Source organism: Aspergillus stella-maris, assembly GCF_047715825.1.
Source record: "Aspergillus stella-maris strain CBS 113639 unplaced genomic scaffold BDV14scaffold_20, whole genome shotgun sequence".
NCBI classification, from domain to species: domain Eukaryota; kingdom Fungi; phylum Ascomycota; class Eurotiomycetes; order Eurotiales; family Aspergillaceae; genus Aspergillus; species Aspergillus stella-maris.
The window spans coordinates 382,257-409,900 of NW_027396814.1; the positions used below are offsets into that span (position 1 = coordinate 382,257).

The 27,644-nt window shown below is 51.2% G+C and overlaps 4 protein-coding genes across 4 annotated transcripts; 3 read left to right on the top strand and 1 right to left on the bottom strand.

Moving 5' to 3' along the window:
• Positions 1-1,630: 1,630 nt before the first annotated feature.
• acyA (adenylate cyclase acyA) lies at positions 1,631-9,171 on the top strand. The gene is made up of 4 exons (XM_073768419.1): positions 1,631-2,381; positions 2,506-3,241; positions 3,288-8,543; positions 8,595-9,171. Exons 1-4 carry the CDS (start codon positions 2,161-2,163, stop codon positions 8,847-8,849), a joined length of 6,468 nt encoding a protein of 2,155 aa, XP_073629339.1. The 5' UTR covers positions 1,631-2,160; the 3' UTR covers positions 8,850-9,171.
• Positions 9,172-9,297: 126 nt separating this feature from the next.
• Positions 9,298-12,157, top strand: BDV14DRAFT_171517 (putative sister chromatid separation protein (Src1)). Its single transcript, XM_073768420.1, has 3 exons — positions 9,298-9,441; positions 9,555-11,177; positions 11,263-12,157. Exons 2-3 carry the CDS (start codon positions 9,682-9,684, stop codon positions 11,885-11,887), a joined length of 2,121 nt encoding a protein of 706 aa, XP_073629340.1. The 5' UTR covers positions 9,298-9,441; positions 9,555-9,681; the 3' UTR covers positions 11,888-12,157.
• A 3,867-nt stretch (positions 12,158-16,024) lies between these two features.
• BDV14DRAFT_47658 (Zn(II)2Cys6 transcription factor domain-containing protein) lies at positions 16,025-17,026 on the top strand. Its single transcript, XM_073776867.1, has 2 exons — positions 16,025-16,364; positions 16,499-17,026. Exons 1-2 carry the CDS (start codon positions 16,221-16,223, stop codon positions 16,901-16,903), a joined length of 549 nt encoding a protein of 182 aa, XP_073629341.1. The 5' UTR covers positions 16,025-16,220; the 3' UTR covers positions 16,904-17,026.
• A 3,731-nt stretch (positions 17,027-20,757) lies between these two features.
• BDV14DRAFT_189121 (putative NRPS-like enzyme) lies at positions 20,758-26,981 on the bottom strand (the record flags this gene model as incomplete). Its single annotated transcript, XM_073771152.1, has 7 exons — positions 20,758-21,888; positions 21,946-22,945; positions 23,020-24,088; positions 24,637-25,117; positions 25,163-26,000; positions 26,047-26,075; positions 26,106-26,981. 7 exons carry the CDS (start codon positions 26,979-26,981, stop codon positions 20,758-20,760), a joined length of 5,424 nt encoding a protein of 1,807 aa, XP_073629342.1.
• Positions 26,982-27,644: the final 663 nt, after the last annotated feature.

Below are 27,644 nucleotides of genomic sequence, written 5' to 3' on the forward strand. Positions count from 1 at the left end.
AAGCCTCGCGATAGGTGGACTGTTTTGATGGCTTCGAGGAACACTGGAAGGATTCAGGCTGACGTAGTCCAAGCCCTGAGCCGGACGAATCCCTGGGAAGAAGAAGACTGGGATGAGGTGTCACTATGTGGGAATTATTAACGAGCATATCTACCCATTGACTTGTTCGATAAGCCAGCCCAGGTTACCGCGGAAAGAGCTCAGTGCTCTTTGTGAGCCGGTGGTGCCTACCGAAGTTGGGCGCAAGTATACCGCAAGGCGGGTCGAGTCGTGATATACCCTTATGAGGTCGGGTTATCTAGTTTACTATATGGCCTCTTCATTTGATCAGCCGGGATTTCCCAATCCTCTGGTTGCTCTACCACTTAGGGTTGTGGTACAAGGCTCTAACTAGTATCAAGGCTCTAGGGCACCTCCATCTAAAGTGGAGATCACAACCCTTCCATTTTTCGGGGTCCATATTGCGTGTTTTCTGAACTGTCAAGCAGAAATTGCTTTACAGTTATCTAGATTACTTCGAAGCCTATCGGGTCCAAGTTCCTGGGACCACAGAGCTACATACGTTCAACCTAGCTAACTTCTCTGACATTATGGCAGAACCAGCTAAACAATACGAACCAGAGCTTGCCGCTTGGGCCAAAAAGGTTAATCGTTTCCATATAAGACGATACTCTACTACGGTGTGACACTCACGTATGGTACTATTGCCTGGGTTACTGGAGAAAAGTCGGTCTGATAGCTCCACCAGCTCAACAGACGAGGTCTTTCTATTGGAGAAATTTATTCTCGTATTTCTCTCTTAAGCTGCCGATGCCTTATTAACGACAGTCACATCTTCCTTCACAAATGAAAAATGTTGGGACACCCGGGGTCATTTGACTCATGCTTGTTCCAGCCTTATATATTTGCCGAGGCATTGTAGAAACTCTCACCAACCGCATCTATAGTAGGGTCTTACACGACAGGAAGACCATAGCCATTAGTGGTTCTCAGAATAGCCGAAATAAATACCCTGCACCGCAAGTTTGAATACCTCAAATATCTAAGAAGAAACCGGTTTCTACTACACTCCGTACACATGGCGGGGGAGAGCATTCATCTGCATTAGGCCTAGCTCCAGACATGTAAAGTTGTTACATGTACGGTGCAGACACTAAGTGCACATCAAGGCAATAATTCGCATTACCTGTCTGCTTTTGAATCGCGAGACAGTCATGATAGCAGTTTTGAGATTAGTGATACTTCGAAGAGTTATCCAGACAAGAAAGAGGTACTCTGTGCTCCTTACATGCTGCAGCTCAATGCCACAAGCACAGGGCGGAAGGCAGCACGGACCAACCGGCACCCCAAGGCATTATGTCATCTGGCTAGATACCAGCGTCCAGTCTTCCCAACAAGTAGCCTTTCAATTCCTTTATGACAGATGATATGAACTACTAGTTCATCTCACCCAGTCCGTATAAGTAACTGTAATATGCATAAAACTGCTAATGACATTCTCAAACACCTGGTTAACTCGTGAGGCGGAGCACGGGGCATCCCAAGTAGGACTAGCGTGGCCGAGGTCAGAGCCGCAACCACCAAGTCAGACTCAGTGCTGCTCAACTGTCAGTGCTCAGTGCTCAGTGCTCACTATCCGATTGTCTCTGCAGCTCCCCTCTTTCCCGTCCGCTCTCCTCTCTCCACCACTCACCATCGCTCCCAGGCTCGTGTCTGCTTGACTACGCCTTGTTCCTTGTATGCCATGCGCCCATGGGGTCTCGCCCCGAATCGTGCGATGGCGTTTCGTGATCGCTCCCGCTCTTCCTCCAGGACCTGAAGCACTTCCGCGCCCGACGATAATTCCGATCGATAACGAAGCATCCGCATAGCGGCCATCTCTGCTTGAGCCGATACGCCATTTCATTTGTATGACGCCTGACCTCCCCGCTCTTCCTTCAACGATCGCTTTCCTATTTCACGACCTATATTTCAACGTGTTCGCTGTCTCACCTCACTCCGACGTATCCAATTTCCCGTCGCTCGCCGAAGACGATACAGCTTACAAGTTCGCACCATAAGACTAGACGCCTTCTCAGACCTTCGAGTTGTATACGTGCTATAACAGGGAAACAGGGGTTGATGGTGTATGCGGCGGCGAATTTGTGGCCTTTCCTCTAAATGTCCGCCCAACCTGCTGGTTCATACCCTGAAACGCCCGAGTTCCATCGGACCATGGCGTTTCCGGGCCGCGACCAGCCTGAAGAAAGGCATAGCTCCGAAAGCTCTGGGAAGAACAGCGGGCTATCGCAAGAGACCGTCAGGGATGGTCGCCGGTATGGCCGCATTGTGAACACTGGTCGAAGCATCTCTCCGCATTCAAAGGATGACGAGGGCGACAGGTAAGAGCTTCCGTGCCTGGTTAATTGAGTTACTTTTATCGTCCTGCCTGTTTCCTCCCATGTTGAGTTTCGCGCAAACATCGCTCAACGAACATTGGCCCCGCGACTGACTGACTACGTTTAGGCTCGAACCGCATTCGCGACTTAGACCTCCTTCGTTATCCGGCCCGAACGATTTATACACATCTATGTTCTCATGGGGAAATTCACCCGATGTTTCTCCCACTGATCAGCGTAAATTCCCGGGCTTCGGTAGCCACAGGAAAGCGCTGGCTGTTCTGGGGAACGACGACCCAGGACCTCCACCCTCCAACAATTCTAGTCCGCACATGTATACCAACCATGGCGATTATTTTCAACATGATCCTCAAGCCTCGTCCCTCGCATATTCTCCCAGACTGAGTACTGGTGATGCGCACGGTACCTTTTTCAATGACTATTCGGAACACGAAGCATCGCCAGCAACAGCTACCTTCCGCCCGGGGACCGGTCGCACATTCGCCAGTGAGCCTCCAGAGTATGGATATAATGGGAACGACCGACGACCATCTGTTGCTAGCGCTACGACGATAAGCAGTCAAGGTTCTAAATCCAGCGGCAGTGGGCTTTTTCGGAAAAAGTTACAAGGTTTCTTTGGTGACGATCCACATGCAGGTGATTCAAGGCATGACCTGAATGACTATCAGAACTCTGGAGCGAAACCATCATCCCTTGATCATTTTAAAGCTCGTCATAGAGCCGACTCTGAAGGGTCAAGGCACGTGTCCGACGGTTCACAGGATGAGGGATCACTGCGCACCCGCCCGAAGAACGCGGCCCCTGCGAGCGTCATAACTCCCTGGGAGTATCAAACATACAATGTAGGTGACTAACCTTCACTCTGGTGACAGAACTAATCTGCTTTAGGATGCCACACAGCGGAGAGATGCTCCCGTCCGTGAAGGTCCCACGTCTTCGGAACGCCATCGGTTCGGTTCGCAAGGAGGACCGGGTTCCTCGAAAGACTCCCGTAGGCACTTCAGTGGACATCGACATTCACGAAGCAAGGAAGAAAAAACGAATGCAGCGGGCGATCTTGCCGGGTACGCCGACCGCCCTTCGACTGGTCGGGATGACTTCTCCCTCGGACTCCATCCGTCCAGACAGGGTAGCTTGGGTCATCGCACGGCGGGAAACTCCTCCACCAATCTTGTAGGGCGATCGACAAGCCCTACGCCTAGCCTTCAGAGCGTTTATACGGCAGAGCCAGGCCAGGGTTCTCCTGGACCGCCTTCATCCAAGCGTTCATTCCTAGGGAAACTCCGTCGCCCCAATTTGAAGCATTTGGGGTCAAAGGGTCCGCAAGAGGCGCTCAAAGGCGCATCAAAGATTGCGCGGCGAGATGCCTCACCTGGGCGTCGAGGCCGTCAAGGCAGCCTTGAAGGCGGAAGTTCTTCCAAACATGCCGACACGGAAGAGCGAAGGAAAGACGGTAGAGGCCTTGGAATTGGACCTGGGAAACTCCGGGGGCGACGTACTGGCGGAAATGAAATGCCAGCCGGAAAGGACCCGAAGGCTGCCGATAATGCCGGCGTTTGGACTCTAGATACCGACCTTTCTCATATGGAAGGTATAGTCCAGCAACCGACCCAAAATGGCGCAAACATATTACACGACGGTAAACCGGTGCGCCCTGATGAGAAGAGAATGGCAACCACAGACCAGCTAGGAGGCAATTGGGATGCTCCTGAGAGCTGGCATGTTAAGCGCTACAAACATGAAGTCACAGACAAAGTTCCCAGTCTTTCGCAGGAGAACGTTCACACAGTACCTGACTCCGATGGCAATCCCTACTTTATACGGGTTTTTCGCATCGACGGAACATTTGCGACACTCTCGAACAGGTTGCAATCAACTGTTGCCGATGTGCTTCTGTCCCTCGGTAAAAAGTCTTTCCTGACTGACCATCTGAACAACTACGAGATTGTTATGCGCAAAAATGACATTTCCCGGCAACTTGATCCCAATGAAAAGCCCATTCTCATGCAGAAACGATTGCTCGAACAGATTGGATACACCCAGAAAGACAGAATCGAAGAGCTGGGCCGCGAGGACCACAGCTACATTCTCCGCTTTACCTTCTTACCGACCAAGCTCAGCGGTTATAGCAGTCTTGAAGGGGAACCGGGCTTCAGCAACACACAGAAGTTCAGTAACGTTGATCTTCAAGCTCGCAGTCTCGTCACGATCCCGATCGCCCTCTACAAGAAAGCTCCGGAAATCATATCCCTCAACCTTTCCAAGAACTTGGCACTTGATGTGCCCAAGGATTTCATCCAGGGCTGCATAAATCTGCGGGAGATCAAGTTTATCGGGAGCGAGGCTTTGCGGTTACCCCCGAGCTTTAGTCTTGCGAGCCGTCTTACCTATTTGGACGTCTCAAACAACTTTTTGGAAGAACTAGATCACGCCAATCTTGACAGGCTATCGGGGCTCGTCAGCATCAAACTGGCCAACAACAGACTCACGGCGCTTCCAGATTATTTCGGCAACTTTCAATCTCTAAGACGTCTCAACATCTCCTCCAACGATTTCCAAGTGTTCCCCGAGTTCATTTGCAACTTGAAGAGCTTGGTGGAAATTGATATCAGCTTCAACAGTATCTCTGAGCTCCCAAATATCGGAAACTTGACTAGCCTTGAGCGACTCTCGATGACGAACAACGGGTTCAAGGGACCTTTTGGCGAATCTATCCAAGATCTTGTTAACCTGAAGGAGATCGACGCTCGGTTCAATGAAATCGCGAATATCGATAACCTGTCGCTTCTTCCTCGCTTGGAACACTTATTGATCGGGCACAATGCTGTCTCAAAATTCAAGGGGTCGTTCCCTAAGCTGAAGTCTCTGGTGATGGACCATTGTCCGGTGACGCAGTTCGATATCGACGCGCCAATGCCGACGCTGACAACTCTCAATATTGCGTCTGCAAAACTAGTCCAGTTCAAGGACACGCTTTTTGAAGCTATGCCAAACCTCACAAAGCTCATTCTAGACAAAAATCACTTTGTGTCCATGTCGCCTCATATTGGGAAGCTGCGGCGGCTGGACTATTTCAGCATGGCCAAGAATCCCCTCTCCACACTTCCCTCATCTATCGGGTGTTTGTCCGAGCTCAAGTACCTCAACCTGAGAGAGTGCAATCTGCGGCTTTTACCTCCAGAGCTTTGGTACTGTTTGAGATTAGAGACTCTTAACGTGTCATCGAACGTACTTGATAGCTTCCCTAAACATGGCGGACCTGTACCCCAGCTCCCTGGTGAAGCTACTGCTACACCTACCCCTGCGGCAACACCAGGCGGCACGGTTACACCGGGATCTGATGATCTTGGCCCCTTGGAGGAGACAGAGACGCGCCGCCCTAGCCAGGCCTCCGGAAATGCACTTAACGGCGCGAGTTCTCCTAATGGCGAGGGCTATCGCAAGCCTTCAGTTGCATCTTCCCTCAGCCAAGGGGGCAGAAAGGTTTCGACTGCCTCAAAACTCACCGAGGGAAGTCCTTCATCCAGAAAAGATTCAAACTTTTCGCAACATGTAGCCACCACTTTCGGTGGCTCGCTCAGGAATCTTTACTTGGCCGATAACCGTCTCGAAGATGACGTTTTTCGGGAGCTCTCTTTCATCCCCGAGCTGCGAGTGGTTAATCTCTCGTACAACGTTCTAAACGAGATCCCTCCTGGGCTATTGAAGCGATGGCCTCTGCTTACTGAGCTGTATCTCTCAGGCAACGAATTAACATCGCTTCCTTCCGACGATCTCGAAGAGGGCAGCAGCTTGAAGATTCTCAACATCAACGCAAACCGATTCCAGGTTCTCCCAGCGGAACTGTGCAAAGTGAGCAGGCTGGCCATCCTCGATGTCGGGAGCAATTATCTCAAATATAACGTTTCAAACTGGCCCTACGATTGGAACTGGAATTGGAACCGGAACTTGAAGTATCTCAACTTCTCCGGTAACAAGCGCCTGGAGATTAAGCCAAATATCTCTTCTCTGGGTTCTCAACCGCCCAATGGGACAGATCTGACAGACTTCAACTCTCTAACACATCTCCGAGTTCTTGGGTTGATGGACGTTACTCTGACGACATCCACAATCCCCGAGGAGAATGAAGATCGCCGTGTGCGAACGTCTGCCTCATTGGCGGGGTCGCTCGCATATGGTATGGCAGACTTCCTGGGTAAGAGCGAACATCTCTCTATCATTGACATGATCGTACCTCGATGGCGACCAGACAATGTGGAGACCGTGGTCGGCATGTTCGATGGTCAAGAAAGCTCTTCAGGGGGTTCCAGAGTCGCCAAATTCCTCCATGAAAACTTCCTTCACACCTTCTCGGTTGAGCTCAAGCGTCTACGACCGGATGAGAAAGAAACACCTCTCGATGCTTTCAGGCGGACATTCTTAAGCCTCAACAGGAAGATGGCCTTTGCTTGCTACAAATCCATCGATCGAGATGTCCGGGAATATCAGGAGGATTCCACTTCGTCCGACCAGAAGAAAGTTCGACTTAATAAGGAAGACCTCCAATCTGGTGGCGTTGCAACTGTTCTATACATGAACAATATGGATCTTTACGCTGCCAATATTGGTGACGCTCAGGCTATACTTGTCAAGGCAGACGGCAGCATGAAACATTTGACCAGGAACCACGACCCAGCTGAAGCTGGGGAAAGAGCCAGAATCCGTGCTGCAGGTGGATTTGTCTCGCGAAACGGAAAACTCAATGATTACCTCCCTGTTTCTCGTTCGTTTGGGCACTTCAACCATATGCCCGCGGTGATCGCGGCTCCGCATACAGTTCACGTCAGTCTGACCGAACAAGACGAGATGGTCATTCTGGCGTCGAAGGAACTGTGGGACTATGTCACTCCAGACCTTGTCGTCGATGTTACCAGAGCGGAGCGAAGAGACTTGATGGTAGCTGCTCAGAAGATCAGAGATCTGGCCCTGTCTTTCGGGGCTACCAATAAGCTCATGGTGATGATCTTAGGCGTTGGTGATGTGAGGAAGCGCGACCGACGCCCGCCTCGATTCCCCAGCCTCAATAGCTTCAGTCAGGCAGATGACTCGATCCTCCCTAGCCCAAAGCGCACCAAAAAGCCCCGCGACATGCCGGGAGACTCTCGACTGGCCCGTTTCGACTATGTTGCTGCTCCAGTCGGTGAGCTGGCTATCATATTCACGGATATCAAGCAGTCAACCGGTCTTTGGGAAACGTGCCCAGAAGCAATGCGTTCGGCTATTCAGATACACAACGACATTCTTCGTCGCCAACTGGGCATCATTGGTGGTTACGAAGTCAAGACTGAAGGTGATGCTTTTATGGTTGCGTTTTCAACAACCACCGCCGCTCTGCTTTGGTGTTTCAACTGCCAGACGCAGCTACTTGAAGCTGAATGGCCAACTGAGATCCTCGAACAGCCCCAATGCCGTGTCAAATACGATATGGAGAACAACATCATCTTCCGCGGGCTGTCGGTTCGAATGGGTGTGCACTGGGGCGAGCCTGTCTGCGAGAAGGATCCGGTCACCGATCGCATGGATTACTTCGGACCAATGGTAAACCGTGCATCGCGGATCTCGGCCGTCGCAGATGGTGGGCAAATATTTGTCTCGTCGGACTTTATGAGCGACATGCAGCGCAACCTTGAGATCTTCGCGGATAGTGAGCGTGCTGCCTCTACCGGCTCGGAAGAAAGCTACGCAATGGACCTTGGTGACAATATCCGGCGTGAACTACAGCAGCTCAACAGCCAGGGATTTGTGATCAAAGATCAGGGTGAGCGGAAGTTGAAGGGTCTTGAGAACCCGGAACCGCTTTACCTAATTTATCCTCATGCTCTTTCGGGGCGCTTGACAAGCCTCGAACAAATGGGAGCAGAAGAGGACAACACTCCGACCACGATCAGTGAACATTCCCAGCTCCAGATACAAACCGACCTTATCTGGCGTTTGTGGGAAGTTACACTTCGTCTTGAAAGGCTATGTGGAGCGCTGGAGCACCCAGGCGATGCACGGCTCATGGAACCCAACTCATCTCTCTTCAACATCATCAAGAAGCATGGTGGGGAACTCGCTGATTCCACGGTCATCAGTCTGGTCGAGCAGCAAGTGACTAGGATCGAGGTTCGTCAATCTATTTAGGCGTCTTAAGCACATCTCACTAATTTTTTCTAGGTCAACATCAGTACTCTGTACATGCGACACATCCTGCGACCCTTCAAACCAGGCGATAAACTCAACGACCACGCCGCGCCCATCGGAGATGTCCTGCAAGCATTGCAAACCCAGCTTGCAGAATACAAAGCCATCAAGGAGCAGATTGGCGTCAGTGCTGCTGGCATCACTGGCGCTTCGCCAAGCTCTACAGCGACAGACCTCCACTACACACCCGACTTCAACTCCAGCGCATCATCTTCATCCTTCAACTAGATACCCATGTCTCTTCCTCTCTCTCCACCTCCGCTGTCCCTCTATCTCTCACCTAATCATGTCATGTGTACGCTTGCAAATATTGAGTTATATCTACTGTGGTCTTGGTATAAACTCTTCGTTTTTGTATTTATGTCAATGTTTTTTGCTCGTTTATCCGCGGGCGTCTGGGGAGGGCAGCTAGCATGGGGGATTCCTGGGGCGCTTGATTGATTTTGTGGATTTTTGGTTGATCTTGATTTATGGGGTATGGATAGTACATGTGTTTCTATATATCTGTTACCTACCTATACAGTTGGAATGTACTACTCCTATATTACCGTTGATTATCTATCATTGACTGTTATACTCAGAACTCTGCTGTAGAATAAGGTTACGTCATGGCTGAAGACCCTGGGTGGCGGATAACGACGTATCACGTGACGCAGAAGACTGTTTGTTGTTGCAACCTATTTCATCACAGCATCAGTTCTTCCATCACCTTCCTCTCCACTTGTCCTTCTGGCTCGGTCTTAACATTGATGCTTTGATCTTTATCCCGGCATCGTTAACTGCATTTCTTTTCTGCCCCAGCTTGAAGAGCAACGGTCCAGTAAGCGTCAAGCTCGCCGCCCCTCCCTGTTGCCCTGGCTACGGTCGCGCGGCTTCAGATCTGCGAATAACGGCAGCCACCACTGACTGGGTCTTTTTCTTCGAGTTTGACAGAATTCTGTTTCAGGCCTGCCGTGCACCTGTTTCTTCATTGTTGCCACAGGCATCGGTTTCGCACTACGGCGCGCTTCATTGAGCATACCCGTCTGGCCTCCCGTTGAGGTAATCGTGTCCTCACGTCATGGCGGACGACTACGAATACCTGTCTCCGGACTTCGACCTTACCACCCTCACGGTCCCCCGTCTCCGATCCATCCTCGTCAGCCACGATGTCATGTACCCCGCGTCCGCCAAGAAAGCTCAGCTCATTGGTATCCTGCAGGATGAGGTTCTGCCTCGGGCAAAGAAACTTCTGCGGGAGCGCGAGCGGGTGAGGAGGACTAGCGAGGGCATCACCAATATGCCGAGTCGCGAATCTTCTGTTGTTAGCGAACAGGATCATGAGCGTGAGCGCGTACCACCAACTCCTTCATCGGTATCTACAACTGGAAGACGGGGTCGATCGAAAGTGAGCACGCGCGCGTCGACGGCGGATACTGAAGATGCTAGCGTCACTGCGACTCCCTCTTCGAGGAGGACGGCTACTAGGTCACAACGTCGGTCGCAGAAGCCCGAACCGGAGCCCATCGATGAGAACCTTGCGACTCCCGTTGCCGCTAGTGTTGCTACACCCCGTGCGTCTACTATCGGCAAGTCGCGGAGAAATCTGACGCCCTCTTTCGAGCCTGAGCCTTATCACTCGCCGATCAAGTCAGAACCTCGAGACGAAGGTATTTTCACGGACGATAACCCCTTCCAGAGCGGAAGCCCTGCTGTTCCATTTGAGCAGAGGAGATCTAGTGGCTTTGGCTCAGATCGCAAGAGAGCTAGCAGCTCTCGAATCTCGACAAGCAAGTCTCCTTTCAAGGCTACGCCACGAAAATCGGAAACCCCAAAACAGATCAAGTATGAGGAAGAGGAGGAGGAAGTCAACCAAGCTTCTGATGAGCTCATCGATGCGCATGACTTTGAGAGCGACCTCGGCGAGGAGTTTACACCCGACGAGCAATTGGCATTGGAGCGAGAGCAAGCGGATTTGATGTACCCTCCACGACCCCGCAAGCGCCAGCAGAAGCAGGGACCTGTTGGCCGTACCCTTCCATGGCTCATCATTCTATCACTATTCACAAGCTTTGGCGCTTGGTGGCGCAAGGAGAAGATTGAAATTGGGTTCTGTGGCATCGGGAAGCCTACGTGGTCGCTGGCGGAGACGAAGGTGCCAGAATGGGCCAACGTGCTTGAACCCCAATGCGAGCCCTGTCCATCTCATGCATTCTGCTATCCCAACTTCGAAGCCCGTTGCGAACATGACTTTATTCTTACGCCTCACCCTCTGTCGTTCGGAGGACTGGTTCCTTTCGCGCCTACATGCGAGCCTGACAGCGAAAAGGCACGCCGTGTGAAAGCTGTCGCTGATAAGGCCGTGGAAGCTCTACGTGATCGAAGGGCCAAGTGGGAATGCGGCCAACTCGAGAGCAGCAAGGAGTCAGCAGCCCCCGACATCGCCGAAGACGAGCTCAAGCAAGAAGTTGGCAAAAAGCGACGCAAGGGAATGAGCGATAGCGAGTTTGATGACCTGTGGAAAGGTGCTCTTGGTGATATCATCGCCAAAGAAGAAGTTGTTGCCAAAACAATCCCGTAAGTTGTCTTGCTTCTGTTCCATTGAACTCATCAAATCTGACAAGTACAATCGAAACTAACAGAATCGACAACACCATCACAGATCATCGTCTGTCCTTACCCTCACATCCACCTCCGTCGCCCGCCTCCCCCTCACCTGCGCACTCCGCCGCTACGTCAGGCTCTCTCTCCTCGCGTATCGACTCCCTCTTTCAGTTCTAATTGCTTCCATCATTGCCGCTGCATACGCACGCTCCCGCGTCCTCGCCCGCAGATCAGACCTTGCTCGCGTTCCAGAACTAGTAGCCACAACACTCGACCGGCTAGCAACGCAAGCAGCCCTGCACGCCCGCGGCCAGGCCCATGAATCATGGATCCCAATCGGGCAACTCCGAGACGACGTTCTGCGCTCCGAACTACGTGGCAATCGCCGCGAGGAGATCTGGAAGCGCGTCAGGAATGTTGTGGAGGGCAATGCGAATATCCGGGCTGCGGTCCGAGAGGGCCGTGGTGGAGATGTTGCACGGGTCTGGGAGTGGGTTGGTGGTATTGGAGGCGTGGGTAGACAAATTGAGGATGGTACTGGTGGCGCTGGCTCAGACAAGGTTCATTTCTCTCCCCTGCCCGGACCCGGATCACAGGACCGGTCTCCTGTCCAAGAGGGCTCATTGGTGAGCAGCAGGGGCGAGGCCGCGCGTAAGTGGGATGAGGGGAGGCCGATTTACTAGGATGGCTTGCCTTGTTATTCGACAAATCTTACGACCGGGCTGGCGGACCACCCCTGTCTCTTGATGCTTGATGATGATAAGCTTTTTGTCGCTCCTCTTTGGTCTGTCTTGGCTGGAGTGTTTATTGGGTCTTTGGTCTTCTTGTATCTACTAACCTTCTTATGTCAATCTTCTTCTTTGACTTTTCTAGCCACCTTCCCGTTTCGTAGCTTCTTTGCGAGTCTGCCACTGGTCGTATCTACAACTTAGATAGGCTAAGTTCATATCCCAATTCCTGCGTGATGTTCAAGATGCACCCCCATCCCCCACCATAGAACATGTGTCGCACTGTCGAAGCATGCTCAGCCTAAATAGAGGGGTCTCTGCCGTGTATCCGGAGCACATCGTATCCCAGTTTGTCAGTTTCCTCCTTGCTCTGGGGAATCAAGCTTTGTTACCAGTCTTGATTAGGAAGTCTCGGCCGACAGCCTGATGCAAGAGGCTGTTTTGGGCCCGGGTGAAGATTCTTGTTGCCATGTGGATTCTACTGGTCTCGTGGGCGGCTGAGCGCTTATCTATTGTTGTTCGGAGTACGATTCTTGTGCTTGGAGGTGAGGTTGAAGAGTATGGTAAGTATACTACAGGCACCTAGGCCTCACTCGCTTCCGCAGACACTAAGCTGTATACAGCATACCGTGGACCTCCTCCCGAGAAAACCCAGCCTATCACTAGCCATGCACAGAAGGTCTTGCGATTGGTAAGTATTGGTCTCCGGGAGGATTAGGACGACGCCTCGGCCTCGCCGGTCGCTATTATCTTCGTCTGCTGAGTGCTGAATGGCTAATGATAATGTTGAGATGGGACTGGGAGTCAGAGAGCACCTGGAGGTCAAAGCGGCGAGGAATGTGAGCTGTGTACTTAAATGCAGAGAACAGACGTCTAGGAGTTCGGCACTTAAGTTCCAGCGAATGGGGGATGAGCTTGGTAGGTGGGGGCTTGCGATGTATATACTGTACAGTTAATGTATAGAGCAGAACTTTCGACTGCGAGTTTGCGATGGCTTGGTGGAGGCCTCGGGGAGAAAAAGCAAAGAGGAAGGTAGAAATCGAGATCGTTGATACTGTGAGTATCGGTATAAAGTTAGGTACCTTAGCATGGGATTGTTGGGTGGATGTGCTAGGGAGATTATTGGGTAACTATGAGCGAAGACTTCCGTCTGTGTTGCGAGCGTGAGGAAGCAGAAGCTAAGGTAGGTAGATAGGTAGTAGGACGTAGGTAGGGATAAGCTCCTTCTGTTTGGTGGTCGAGACAGCCATGTCACTAGGTATGTTACCGCGAAAGCAAGGCGCGAGTCAGGACGAACAGATCGTGTCTCTTGGCTTCTGTATGTTGTTTCTCAAACAAGATACGGGTACATGGTCTTGAACATGTGCATATTCCTTCATCTCCGCGGTACTTCAAGTCTGTAAATAACAGAATTCGACAGTATATACTTTGCATAAAATGCCCAACTTACTTGAATGTTGACAATTGAGCTCTCTGTAATGGGGGAGGAACCCCCCTGGAACCTACACAGCTCATTCATTCCCTGGATAATGAGCTACTCTGGAATAGTATATAGCCATTATTTAGATCCAGGAGGCTCCGCCCTAGATTAGCTACCTTTTAGCCGTCGCGGGCGCATCCTGGACTAGACTACTGTTACTATATGTCAATTTCGTCTCTCCATATAGGCTATAGCACGAGATCTAGCCCAACTCACCGACCTCTTGATGGAACTCATGGAATCTCATCGAACACGCGTGGACTCTAATTTTTACATCCGTATCCGGCATCTATTCCGCCTATCATGAAGTCAGGATGTTTTGTCCGTCGGCTGTGATTCGGTTTGGAGGGGATCCACTATGGGATTTTGCAGGTCCCGGGAGTTAGGCTGGGTAGCGGCAGTACGATTAGCACCAGATTTGGACACGGAGACGTACGTATCTGAGGTTCTAAGATCACGGGTTCCATGCGGATGACGAACCCTTGATCGGTTACTGGCCTTCATCGAGCCAATCAAAGCTGTACTGGGAGCTGCGATGATCGTAGATCGGAGAACAGGATTGGACGATTGGGGCACCGGGGGTAGGGTTCCAGGATGGGTCCTGAGTGTTAGATCGCCAAGGGCCTTGCTCAGGGACGCGCGACTACCTTGTTAGTGAGGCTGTATGCTCCCAGGATGGGGCGTCCGTGATGGCCTGATAGTATGCGAGTCGGGTTGACTGCATTAATCATACTACTAGCGTAGAGCCGAGATTGTGGCCGAGACTTGATTCATGGGCTTGGAATCTCATTCTCAACTTGGGCCTCGGACGTCGGACTGGACTCCATAGTCCATGCAGCGAAGACGGAGATATTGATACATCACAGGGCCTAATTTAGCGCAGCCCACATTGGCACAGTTCAAATCCCGGTAGTCGGTAGGCAGAGGAATCCTGGCAGCTGCAGTTGTATACCCTGAAAGCGGCGCTCTCCCTTGCTCGATAATACTGGAAGAAGACCTGGGCGTTGAACTGCTGAGGAATGAATCGTTCGTGGATTTGTGCTGGAGAGTTCTTTGGTTGTTGCCGTGAAGAAGATCCCCCACGTGATGAGAGAACAAAGGCCAAGACCTCAAGACAGAGACAAGAAGCGCTAAAAGAATGTCGAGCGTCAAAGTCTCCTCCCCCCAAACTCCACCAGAGCCACGCTGGCTGCTGCCCCAGCACCGGTTTGTACCGATCACCACCGGAATATCAATTGGCCAACTGTGAAGGCATTTCCAGCTTCCACTTCCAAGATCCTTCGATCTGAGCGATCTCATTACCTTGCCGCCCTCTCAGCGTCGATCTGTGGTCGGAATCAATCGTCGAGCTGTGCCACAATGCTAAACGCTGCGCATTCCACTTACCCACTCATTTTGAGATTCGAGCTTCGTGTTGCTCCGAGCGGAGAGCTGGCTACTGGACGATATAATTGTACTGGCTGATAGACAAGCGGACCTGGCGTCCCCGTCTCCGCCGCCTGAACGAGTCACGGCCTATCGATTTCGCCGGGTACAATTTCCGGGGTCAGCGTGCCACTGCATTTGTGCGCATCGCAAACGCTAGCTTGTGCGAGGAGTCGAGGGACCACTCAATCGTCTCCTGCACTCGACAACGGGCATGAGTCGGATTCATGATTCTCGAGACAAAAAACAAATAATATTAACACACCCGCATCGAATGTCGCCCGATCAATCCTAGAACGGGAAATGCTCTGCGCTGTGCTGGACAGTAGTAGCTACGCCAACAGAAGCACTAGATGCGCTGACCGAGGAGGATGCTTTGAAGGGTGGTTTGACTTTACCGCTTGCCGTGGTTGGTGGAGGTTGCTTGCTTCATCGTCGCCCACTTCAAAGAGCGCTCTGCAACGGATGTATCTGAGTACTTACCACATCCTCGTCGAGTCGCCGTTTTGGCGTTTATAGGCCATTCAAAGTTGTCCCTCGAAAACTCAACTCGGGTTGGATCTTCCCTCCAAGACTGAGCTAGCAAAGGCAATTTGTGATTGACACTTGGCTCTGGCCTCTGGCGTCTGACGTCTTTGCTGCGAGTCCACTCGCTCAACAGGCTTGTCAGGAGTTAAACCGTGGACACCGACACCGACACCCACTCAGAACCTCAAAAATCCGGTTGCACTCGCCGCTCTTGCCAATAATGCAGTCTTGCCAGTCTTCCTCGTCCACAGCTGTCTAAGTTCTGTCAAACGCCGCTGGCTCTTTCCCTCACCCGCGCTTAGGTGCCCGCACTCTGTGGATTCCGGGCCTCTTATCGACCGGCCCGTGGGCTTGTAGCTCGTCTAGGTCTTGACGGTTGGAGGCTGAAGCTTTATCTTCCCTTCTCTCTTCATATTTCCTTCCGTACATCTTCTCTGGCTGTTTGTGCTTTTTCGCACTCATTGTTACCCTTGTCCATAATACCTAAGATCGTCTCGCAAACTTCTTCCGTCAAGGAGAGAACCTGCCACGGACCCCTCATATCCATTTGCTCCTGCCCCTCCAATCCCATCCTGAGTCTGCTCGTTATTATCATCATCCTGGAGTGATCACGCGCAGTAGCGCTATACACATCTGCCTCAGATCTCATATTTACCCTGTATCGTTTTCCGCTGAGAATGCGGGTTTCGATCTCCGTCTAGCTAGATGTACTGTCTTTTTAAGAGTATGTCAATTGGGAAGTCAACGTGGGACTCTTGATTCTCTGACTTTTGTTTCTTTCGGGCTCAAAATCTTTCTGATTCTGTTCCTGTCATTTACCGAACTGTCTTTTCGGGCTTTTTCTTCGCATTGAAGATGACCGACCCATCACAATATCGTGTCCTTGCCCCAAGACCGCCTGAGACAGAGACCCCGGCGACCAGTCTCTCCCCCCCCGAAGACACTCGAACGAGGCGAGCATCCACTGCGTGTGGAGAATGTAAGCAGCGTCGCATAAAGGTAACTAGTCCTGTTTTTCCTTGTTACGAATACCGAAGTTGCTTTTCTTCTCCTTCAATCTCTACCTCAGGAATTTCCGTGTTTACAGGCGCAGTCAATGCAAGAACAGGCACTAATAATGCCTTTCGTTACAGTGCACTCCCGGAGAAAAGCCCGGAGACCCATGCGTCGAGTGCGCAGCCAACAACAAGGAATGCGTCAAGGATGAGACAAAAGACAAACGGCGGAAACTCGCGGCTAAGCAAACTGAGAGGAACCTTCAAAGAGCTCAGAAATATTTAGAGGCTGCTCAGGATGAATTAAGGCAAACCCGGGTGTTTCTTCACGGTATCCTGAGTACGTTCCGCTACTGCGATATCTCGATTGTCAACGAGCTCGTCTCGTCTATCCGGCAGGGATCTACAGACGACGATATTCAGCATTACGTCTCCCAGCTCTCGAATCACTTTCCTCCGCCCAACTACCGAACACCTCGTGGCTCAGACTTCACCGACGGTGAAGATGGCTCGCCAGCCACACAGGGGCTTTCAGGACTTTGACTTCACGAAATTATCGGATGCGTCAATGACCATGCAGATGCTGTCGACCTGGTAACGCTTCCATCTCTCCTTTGACTGAGCTCCAACACTGGCGGTTGGAGGCGGTTAGAGTCGGTTCAACTTTTTCTAGACTATGGCAACGTGGGCGCGCTTTTTGCCCTGGTTGATTGAAGAGCTGGGACACCGGAAAGGTCAGCACACAGTGCTACTCCACAGCCTGGAAAGGGTCTGCTGCCATTACTCAACATGTGGTTTTCGAAAATACGATCGCAGTTGCACAAACTTTATCCTTACATTTCATCGAGAACGGGGAAGAACTATAAAGCACGAAATCCTCTTTTGCATGGTTGTTTTTTCCTTTCTTTTTGCATAGTCTGGCAGCCCAGCATGTTTTCGGTTTTTTCTTCGCTTTTTTTTTGTCTCTTGTTCGACCCACAGATATTGGATCTCGATCTTCAGGTTCAGGGTTGTTACTTTAAGTTCAGACACCCATAATTGACGCTAGCCCATCACTCGTAGATTATCCACCAGGCTGGTATAGTGCTATATGAATAAAGCCACGTTCATGACAGTTCAAGTCCTGGATAGTCCAGCCCTGACCGAGACGGATCCTCGAAGCTCAAGTGGCAGCTGTCCACCACTGTCTCTCCTGCAACCTCTGACCCTCACTACATCTCCACTCTCAGAACCATTCACATTTTAACCACCTTTGGGCGATGACGAGCCCTTTGGCGCTGGTACGGTCTATGCCTGATCTCATAGCCCGACGACACCAATCATCTATCTCCTGCTCTTGCAAAGACCCTGACAGACATCGAGCGCGCCGGCAGGAAGATTTTGCCCAGGTAAATCATCGAAAGACCATTGAGCGACGCTTGACAGTATACTCACAGACTAACCAATGAGTTGCTGGAGTGGGAGTTCTAGAAACCTCGTGCACCGTGGACCGTGGACCAATTTTGAGCCTCAACGCGCTTCTAAACAATGCCATTGTCTTCGCGCTAAAACCAGACCTTTGTACCTGGCGGCAGCGCTTAGGCAGAACATCAATCGTCATCTTCGAATCTCGCCCGTACCTCCGTTGCCCCTGTGACTGCCTTGATATCCTCGATTATATCCCTGATGTGCGTGAAGAACCCTCGGTCACTGGCAACCGAGCCACAGAACAGGAGACCTACGATTTGGCCGCGTTCAGTAAAGACGGGGGATCTGGAGTCCCCTGGGCCTATAATGGATCTCACGGTGCGGGGAGCTAGAATTGTGTGATTCCATGTGGTTGAATAGACGGCTTTTTCGTCTACAGTTGCAGACGAGACGAGACACTCTTGGAGGCCACCGGATACACTCTCTGGTATACCGGCCTGGGACCCTGAAGAGTCGTTCTCCCGGTTCAATACGTTGAAAGCGAAATTTGTACAAGAATAGGACCATCGAAAGTGGGGTTTGAGGAATCTGTGGCAGGTTGCTCTGTTAGTGGGTTGTTTTCATCGGTCTCATAGGGCAGGGTTACTCGCCTTGTTGACAGGTGATGGCTTGCCGCGAGGTTTGACCAGTGTCCAAACAAGGTTTGGAGTAAGTGGATGGGGATAAAGCGCCGATCTTGTTTGCGAATTTCCTCTTGGGTCCGAAGTGGCGAATACCCTGCCGAAGATGTACCCGTTGCTTTAGTACATGGCTTTCGGCGGACCAAGTTGAGTTTCCAGGTCCTCTAAAACTTCGCGCCAATATTTCCATATGCTCTCTTCCTCAGGAGGGACAGATTCACCTGCCTCCCTGAGTTTCTGTACCTCGTGATAATCTTGGTTCTTCGAAATTTTGTCTAATTCGCCACTCAGGTACTCGATCTCTCTCTTCAGCGAAGTTTTGCTTGGAGCATCGACTATAAAGCCGGCAGTGTCTGTGTCCTCCTCTGGTACTTCGCCTTGCTCTAATCTCATTCTGTCAATTCCAGAAAATGCCTCAACCTGGGGAGAAATGACACAGTGGCGGCAGGTCAGACCGACTGTCAGCCAGTTGCCATCGTTCGGGTTGCGAATTTCGATCCATCCACCGAAGGTACCACTGGTCTCTGGATGACTGTGCTAACCTATGCTGGTTCCTGGAAACATCTTGGTTTCAATGTTGAGATCAGAGAGGTTTGGCCGGTTGTCCATTTTGTTCATGTCGCCATCACATTGAATGAGGACCCCAACAATTGAGAGGTTGAACGTTTCAAGAATCTTGAGTATATTCTCCCTCAATCCATCCCAGTCACCCCGAGTGCGGTGATCAACACCCACCACAACGGTAACCGGGGAGGCTCGCTGGTCGTTCTTCTCTTCGTTGCCAAAGTCATATGCACTGCCAAAATGATAACATCCGACACTAAAGACGCCCGTTAGATCTATTGCCTTGATAATGTCTGGCCCAACGGTTTTCCAATCCTCGGATATTGGATCAGTAGGTAAGCAGGGGAACAGGCACGGCCTCTGATGCAGTCGAAGGTTTCGGATTTCGACGGTTACATCTTCTAAACCGTTCTCTGATATGTAAGCATGGATTTTTCTGGTTATACAACCCAGATTCGCCCCCTCTCAGAGCCGGCGCGTCAATTCGTCAAACACATGATTCTGAGCTGAGCCGTTTGATGCAACGGACATGGTTGATAGTAATGGATCTTGCCAATCGGTAGACCTCCGCCCAAGGTAATATCTCGAATAATGTGATTCAACCGCATACTCAGGTCCGCTGAGGGCATATGATATCTGGATTGTATATGCGGCAGTGCTTCGCAAGGGGACGAACAGAGCCGTGGACCGCCAGCGCGAAGGTCTTCCTCTATGAAGCCGTCTGTGCTTGGCCCAACATTGTGGCCTTTATCATCAGCAGAGGTGCGGTTTGATCTTCTCACTCAGACCGTTTCTCCTGAGGGGTTTGTGAAGACGCCTGAGACGTAGCTTATTTTTTGCGAAAGTGATGGGGGCTACGAGCGGGTTTGGTGTTTCGACTCTGGTCGGTTTAGGGTCGTATGAATACCGCAGCATGGTGCCAGTTTCGTATCGACAAATGAACAAATGCAGAAGGACTGATGTAACCGAAAGATACAGGATCGCTACAGACCTGAAGGGGAGAAGCGTAGGGCAAAGTTATACAGGTGTTCAAGAGAGCAGTTCCGAGCCCTATCTGGTCAATGCATTGTCCATGATTGCGGAACTAAACACCGTAACTATTTGAGAGGCAGGAACTTCCTCAGGAAAAGCTTTAGCCATTGACCATGGTCAAGCCTCTTTGAATACACTTTCTGGCGCCTGCATGTTCGCTGGCGCAACTCCGTACGGGCATAATCTACGAGTTAAATGGCCATGGCTCTTAGAGCTGAAGCAAGCCATCTACCTAGTGTGCCAATAATACCATAGCCTAACAAAGCCACAAATAATCGTAAATGTACTGTATGAAACATTTTCCTGATTTTCGTTCCTTCGACAATGGACAGGGACGAGGAAACATCTGCTGGGGTCAGCGTGTTGTTTGCAAATCAACATTCTATACCAGCCACGATTGACTCTTCTTTTTCTGGATCCTAGGACTGATCAGCTGAGTCGTTCTCTTCATATCCTTTAATCATACGGTAGCAACTTGTGAATATCAATATTAATTTTTTTTCAAGTTAGATGGGAGCTTAGTTACCGGTCTTGTAGCCGTTAAGTCAGCAGTGGGATAACAAAGGCGTCTACAACTTTACTGCTCTGCCTGTTGTTTGCGTTGAAAAAAACAAAAAAAAAAAAAAAAAGTTGTCCGTTATCATACTGAGAATCAGATCTAGAGCTCGATATAGTTGTGAAACCGATACATCCACACCCATCAATATCATCAACCTAAACATTCCACCCCTCGCTCCCCAAAAAGTACCCAACCATCCTCTTTACGCCTTCCTCATCAACACCTCCAGCACCTCTAAAAGCATCCGATACACTCCCTGTACGCTCAGACTCCCAATCAACAACCCGTTTCGGTACATCATTATCATACTTCCCCGCGAAGAAATCAACCAGCTTTATCGGCGGATTCTTCACAGGGTCAGGATTCGACCCTCGCAACTTCCTAATCCAAGCCCGCTGATCAATCTCCTCGAATTCCAGCCCGGCAGAATGTAAGAGTGGAAGCAGGTGAGTCGTCCAATTGAATGGGTGCGGGGAGATAATGTTGTAGATCCCATTTGGCTGATCCCCTTCCTTCCTCTCGCTGCTGATTGTTGGAGAGAGCGCTATATCACCCACAACACCAGCAACAACATCAACAGGTAGCCAGCGATGCCACTCATCTAACCTCGGCAGCGCCCCAATCGTCTTCGCGGCGGAAATCATAAGCGGGATAGCTTCGGTGGTATTCCAGATCCCGAACTTTGAGTCGCCGATTACTTGCCCTATTCGAAGAACGCGGGATGCTATTCCTGTTTGTTTCGCAGCATTCACGACGATATGTTCGGCGACGAGCTTTGACTGGGCGTAGCCCATCCCCTGTGCGTATGAGAGGTTCTCTGGCAATCTTTCGGGGATGGAATCTTGTGGTGATTTCACGACGGCCGAGATGGACGAGCAGAAGTTTAGACTTGCCGGTGCTGGCCTCTGCGCTCTAAGAGCGAGATTAAGGAGGTTTTGAAGGCCCGCGATGTTATCTTTTTCGAAGCTGGAGAGGTGCAGGTTGAAGTTTACGGACCAGGCGCAGTGGATTATGTCGGTCAATTCGGAGGTTAGGGTGTTGTAGGTGGATTCGTCGAGGCCGAGTGTTGGTGTTGATAGGTCGCTGGGTAGAGCAATGAGTTTGTTCTTTGCTTCGATGGAGAGGGCTTCATAGACGCGGCGGGTGCGTAGGGAGGAGAGGAGGCGGCCGTAGGCGTCTAGGGGGGAGGAGGCGCGGACGAAGCAGTAGATTTTGTGGACGTCAGGGAGCGCAGATAGTTTGGAAACGACGTGTGCACCTAGGGAGCCTGTTGCGCCGGTTACGACCTGCATTACATTGTTATTATAACCCTCTCATGTTGTTCAGTGGGAGAGGTCACTCACGATGTATCTCCCAGCTAACCCATTTGGTCTCGGAACATGCTTCTCAAAAACACTATACTTGCAAATCAGCGCCTCCATCTGCTTCTCGATCGATACCTCAGCCTGCTCTGTCCCCGAGGTAAGGCTGTAAAGATATTTCGACAGAGAAGCAATAGACGGGTGCTCGAATGCAACATTAAGCCCCAACTTCTTCCCCTTTATATCAAGCGACTTGATCAGGATAGATCGCAGCTGTGTAGCCTGCAGAGAGTCCATGCCCACCGAGAAGAAATCCACATGGTCCGTCAAATTTGTTTCATCCTTGAGCGGTAAAATGGCCGGAATTTCCTTCTTCAGGAACTCCCTTAGTTCGTCCTCGGTTAGTTGCAAAGTCCCCGTCATCTCATCCTCAGCCTCATAAGAACCCTCAACCAAATCCGCAAAATCACGATAAAAGGCCTGCCGAATAACAGTCCCCTTATCCGTCCGCGCATAAGGCGTAGCAGCCGACAAAACCCGAACCATCCCCTTCGACAACTGCCCGTAAGCAGGCAGCGTCTCATTCGCAGCCTCAACGGCTTCCCAAATCCCCTCAATAACCTCGCCATCACTCAACGCCTCCGCCTCAGACGCCTTGAAAACAGCAAGACCAATACTCGCCTTCCCAATCCCGAACACAATCGCGTCACCTACGATCCCCAATTGCCGGACTCGACCTTCCAGATCCAACGGGACGACTTTTTCGCCGTTAACGAGCGTAATCGTGTCGTCGAGCCGCGAGTAGTACTTGTAAGCTTCCATAGAGGGGTGCTTGAGGAAGAGATCCTTGGTCGCGTATGACCCGTCTTCGCGATTCGACATGACCTTTGAGGGCCACCCGTATAGGACAACGGACTCGTATATACCGGGGTACCGCTCTTCCATGCGGAGGTATTTTTTCACGGACTCGGAGGGGCGCAGCCAGTCCCAGGTTTTGTCGGACCGGGGCCGCATAGATGTCATTAGTTGGCCTGTTTCGGTCCTGCCAAATGTTATTATAACAAGTCTCGGATATCGGGTTCTGTTATGGTGGGATTGGGACAAGGACAAACGTACGACCCATAATGCGCAATCAAATTCACACCCCGCTCAACAAGCAAATCGCCCAACGAATCCGGACAAGGCGAGCCGCCAAACATGACTGCCTTGAGATTCGACAGCGCCCGAATCCCCTCCTCGCTCTCGGCAAGTAACTTCAACGCATACGGAACCCCATAGAAGATCTCAAACTCGTACGAGCGCATAATATCGACCAGATATTGGCTTGTCAGCGGTAAAAGCGGGTTATACAAGTGTAGCGTCTTGCACGAGTATATCGTTCGAAAAAGGCAGCATATACCGTGGTTATGGTATAAAGGAAGCGTAATGAATCCGCGCATATTCATGTTGCCCGCGTAGTTCTTCACTGCCGCGCGCTGGGTTTGGAAAATTGGTTTTGGCAACCCTGTTGAGCCGGACGAGTGGATTATCCATGCTACGTGAGTCGTTTCGATTGAGGGGTCCAGGTGCGAGAGGAGGTTTGTGTTTGTTGTTGCGTACTCGGTTGGTGGGATTCGGTAGTCGTATGCTTCTCCGGTTGGGATGTTGTGGACTTGTAGAGTCGGTACTCGGTCTTTAACCTTCTCTACTGTTTCACCAAGGGACCCATGGACGAAAATATGCTGCGCATTCGTCCTTTCAACAAGCGAAACATGTGCTTCAACAGATATCCTCGTTGAAAGGAGTAAGCCCGAGTGTCCCAATTTCGTCACCGCAAGAAGCAGCACAAGATAACTTAGATCAGACGGCCCCAATAGCGCAACGACAATGGGCGTTTCCGAAGACGATTTCCGAGGCGGGATTACCTCTGCTAGAGTTTTCGCGACTCGGTAGGCGAAGATGTCGAGTTGTTGAAGTGGGAACTCTGAGTACTCTATGCCCGTCCGCGGGTAGTACACGACAGGCTGAGATGGGCCGAGTGAAGCGCGGTGACGGACGAGTTCGTCGACTGTCAAAGGCTCCGCTTCTGAGGGTGGAGAGTCTTCTTTATCATTTGGGAGTTTGTCGATGTGCGCTGTTGGCGCTGATGGGAGGAGTGTAGAGAGCATCTTGAAGGTGTATGAAATGTAGTTAGCAGCCCATGATCCTGCATCGAGCAGCAGGTTTAAATAACTCCAAATCGGAAATCTGGGGTTGGATGGACCCGTTGATCGGTGCTAGTGTTGGCCAGTCGTTGGCCACTTGCTTGTCAAGCATCTCGGAAATGCTTCAGTCCGGAGATTTATCCGACTAAGCAAATCGGCATCCGGCTTGGATATTGGCGTTGAGTGTTTCCGAGTGTTTGATTGACAAGGAAATTCTTGGGAGTCAGATTTTCCGCCTTTAATTCCGAGTGTAGCTGGTGATTTACAATATCCGGATTGCAGAAGCGTCCATACATTGGTATAACTTCACACATACGGGGTGTCCAGCAAAAATGGCATTTGCGAGCCGAGGGGCCTTGGCTTCGACTTATGTTGTGTTTAAGGGACTGGAAAAAGAGAAGTACGGAATATATTCAGGGTATCGAAGCTGGCTAGACGTATCAACTTGTAAATGCATGCTGTGTCCAAGGTACTCAGAAAGAAGACTGAGACGGATCATTAGGGAGATTGGAGAAAGCCTGCTTAACAATTAGCAAGCAATCAACGACACCGCTTGAGAAAGAGATACTCACCCAAGTATCCAATTGAGTCCACCAAATCGACCCCTCGAGGTTGTCCAGGAACCCAAAATCGCTCATGTCATAAGACTCATCTACAAACGCCGATGGCATCCCTTCATACCCCATCGTATTCGAAGCAAAAGGCACAACATTACTCGCATCAGCTGCGTCGACCTGTCTTGGCTCAACGACCGAGTCCCGATCTCGATCTCGAAAAGTCTCAACACGAGAAGTGCGAGACATATCCGGGATATTTGGCAACAAGCTTAAGCCGTCATTAAACTGCGAGCCCAGCTGCTTATGGACTTCAACTCTAGTTTCCTCCAAAATGATTCCGTATCGCCGGCTAGGGCAGTTCTTGCGCGTGGCTTCGGCCAGGTGTTGCTGGCATACTTCGGCAAGGCTGAAGAGGGACCGGACGCGCTTGGTGTCTAAGTCTGGGGGTGCGAGCGTTGAAGATAGGCGGTGGTGCTGGATTGTGTAGATGTAGACTACGACGATCGCGCAGAAGCATACGTGGTGAGTGAACCAGAAGGACTGGATGAGTGTGCCTTGTTGCGCTATGCTGTCTACTAGCTTCATCACTTGTTCGGCGGCGTCGAGGCATTTGCTCACGTAGACTGTCACTGCGGGGTGTGGTGCTTCTGGTCGACGGCCGAGGTCCGTAAAGTCGTTCAATAGGAATGATCGAGTAGCGTGGATCATTGCATGGCAGTAAGCGAGTTGTAAGACTTGGCTTTGTCTGCATAATGGTGGAATCAGACTCGTCGGGCGAACGCTGTTGAACAGCGGTGGTGTTGTTTCCTTCCATTTTTCGAGGTCTGATGTGATGCGTACAGCGGCCTCAAGAGGTGCTTCTCTCCACATAGGGTTGACCGTGTAGAACTGGCGAGAGATGTCGCCAAGTATGCGACCAAGCCTAAAATGCAGAACAGAGGCAATCATCATAGAATCTGCAGTACCGAGGCGCATAGCCGGATCATCTTGTAGGATATCCTCATCGCTGACCTCGTCAGGAAATTCTTGGTCTATATCCACATCGTGCAATAGTCGAGGCCGCCCAAAGATGACATTGAGATACTTGTCTAAAGTATATGCGCTCCAGAGGATGCGTTTCCGAAGCTCTCTTTCCAGGTACGTGATTCCCTTCTTAGTCAACTTAGGGGCGCATCGCCTATGGAGCCCGATGGCCGTCACTAGTTGGACCGCCGTGCCGAAAGTATACCAGCATTCGTTGGCTCGTGAAGAGGAAAGAAGATACAAACACTGCCCTAGTCGTGCCTGTACTGTTTCGAGACGGGGAGGCCCGCACTCCATTGCAAGCATGCCCTTTGATGCTGCATACCACCGTTCACTTCGAGGTATAAGCATGGGTCTGGAACAGGGTATGACGCGCTTACCTCTCACTTGAGCTTTCGGTTTGGTTCCCCTGCGTCTGCTCTTCATGTAAAGTACTTACAGCAAAGATCATCAAGATGATTGAAGTCCGAGCAACCAATGGTCCAGTAGGCGGATTGGAAGAAGAGACATTATGACAATAGACCTGTTGAAGCCATTCTTCTACACTTCCCTTATGAAGAAAGCGATACGTAACCATCGCATAATCAAAGTATCTGCTCACCAGCTCCAAAGCCTTTTCGAATGGAGGCAAAGCAAAGCCCGCATCGCGATAATCCGCATACGGCTTGTCACCATGCATGAACACAGAGGTATTTTTCGGGTACGATTCACTCTGCACCTCACCAGGAACAGCACTGGTCTCATCCTGATGCAGGCGCCGCCAAACACGATTCAAAAATGACACACCAGACGCAGGGCCAAGATAGTTCCCCTCAAAGTCTGTAGCAACAGGGTCGGGCGAATTGCGCCTCGAAACCTCCACCGACGCCCGTGAAACCTGCGAGCGCGGAGTCCTTGTAGTCGTCCTCGGCGAGTCTCTAACCTGCGCAGACCTATGACTCGCCGGACTCTGCGAATTAGACGCATGCGAAGCAGATCTATTCCTCGAGTATCGCGCCGCTACAGACGCAGACGCCGGTAGCGGCTCCGGAGGCAGACCCCTCGAATAGGCAGCATTGTATTCACAATGGAGCGACAGTCTCGTACACCGCCCACAGGGCAATGTCCCCGTACATCGAGTCTTCTTCTCTTTGCAGCTGTCGCAGGCCCTAGTGATCTTCTGCCGCGGCGCATTGGCCTTGCTAGCCGACGACTCGGAGATCTTGCGCTTCCGCCCTACACGGGCTGCGTCCGCTCTCTGTGGTGGCTCAATGTATTCCACCGTCGGGGACAGCTGGACGCCCGTACCCATTTGTCTCACGACCGTGCTCGCCATCAAGCATGCGAAAGCTGGCCTAGCCACTTAGCCAAGCCAGACTGGATCCGGAGAAGGTACCTTAGGTGTCTCAAGCACGTGGAAAACGCCGAAATGCTCTATCGGTTTCCGCGCGACCCCACGGGTATCAGTCTAAGAGACAGATTAAGCAAGCCTGCAAGTAGAGGGGAAACAAGCTAGGCGACAGGGCTGAAGACAGCGCGAAAGAAAGACAAGGAGAAAAATCCGGGCTCTCCAACGGATCTTGAGTCATTCGCTAGTCTGAGTCCGGCTGGTTCGTTCTGGGGCCCGCGATCCTTGGGCGTGCGGGGTTGGCACAATGGGCCACGCTGGGTCCACCGCGACGTACCCGGGCGTCTCGGAGTCGGGCCGACTGGCGGTCATAATGAGTGATGTTGTTTAATATGAGCATGGGGGAAAATGGGGATGCGTCGGATGCTCCGATTTGAAACAGAGGCCGGCTGTCTAAAAGAGACGAGTGCAGCCGAAGTCTACTGTAAGCCAATCGCGTGATGGATGTGTGCTGACTCAGCCGAATGATTCTCCGGACTGCTCCCAGGCTCGGAAAAGCATCGCATACTGTCAGCCACAGTGGTCATGGACAAATCTGTTTAGCTTAGTGGTCAAAATACCCCTATCGGGAATCTGGTAGTGAATACCTAG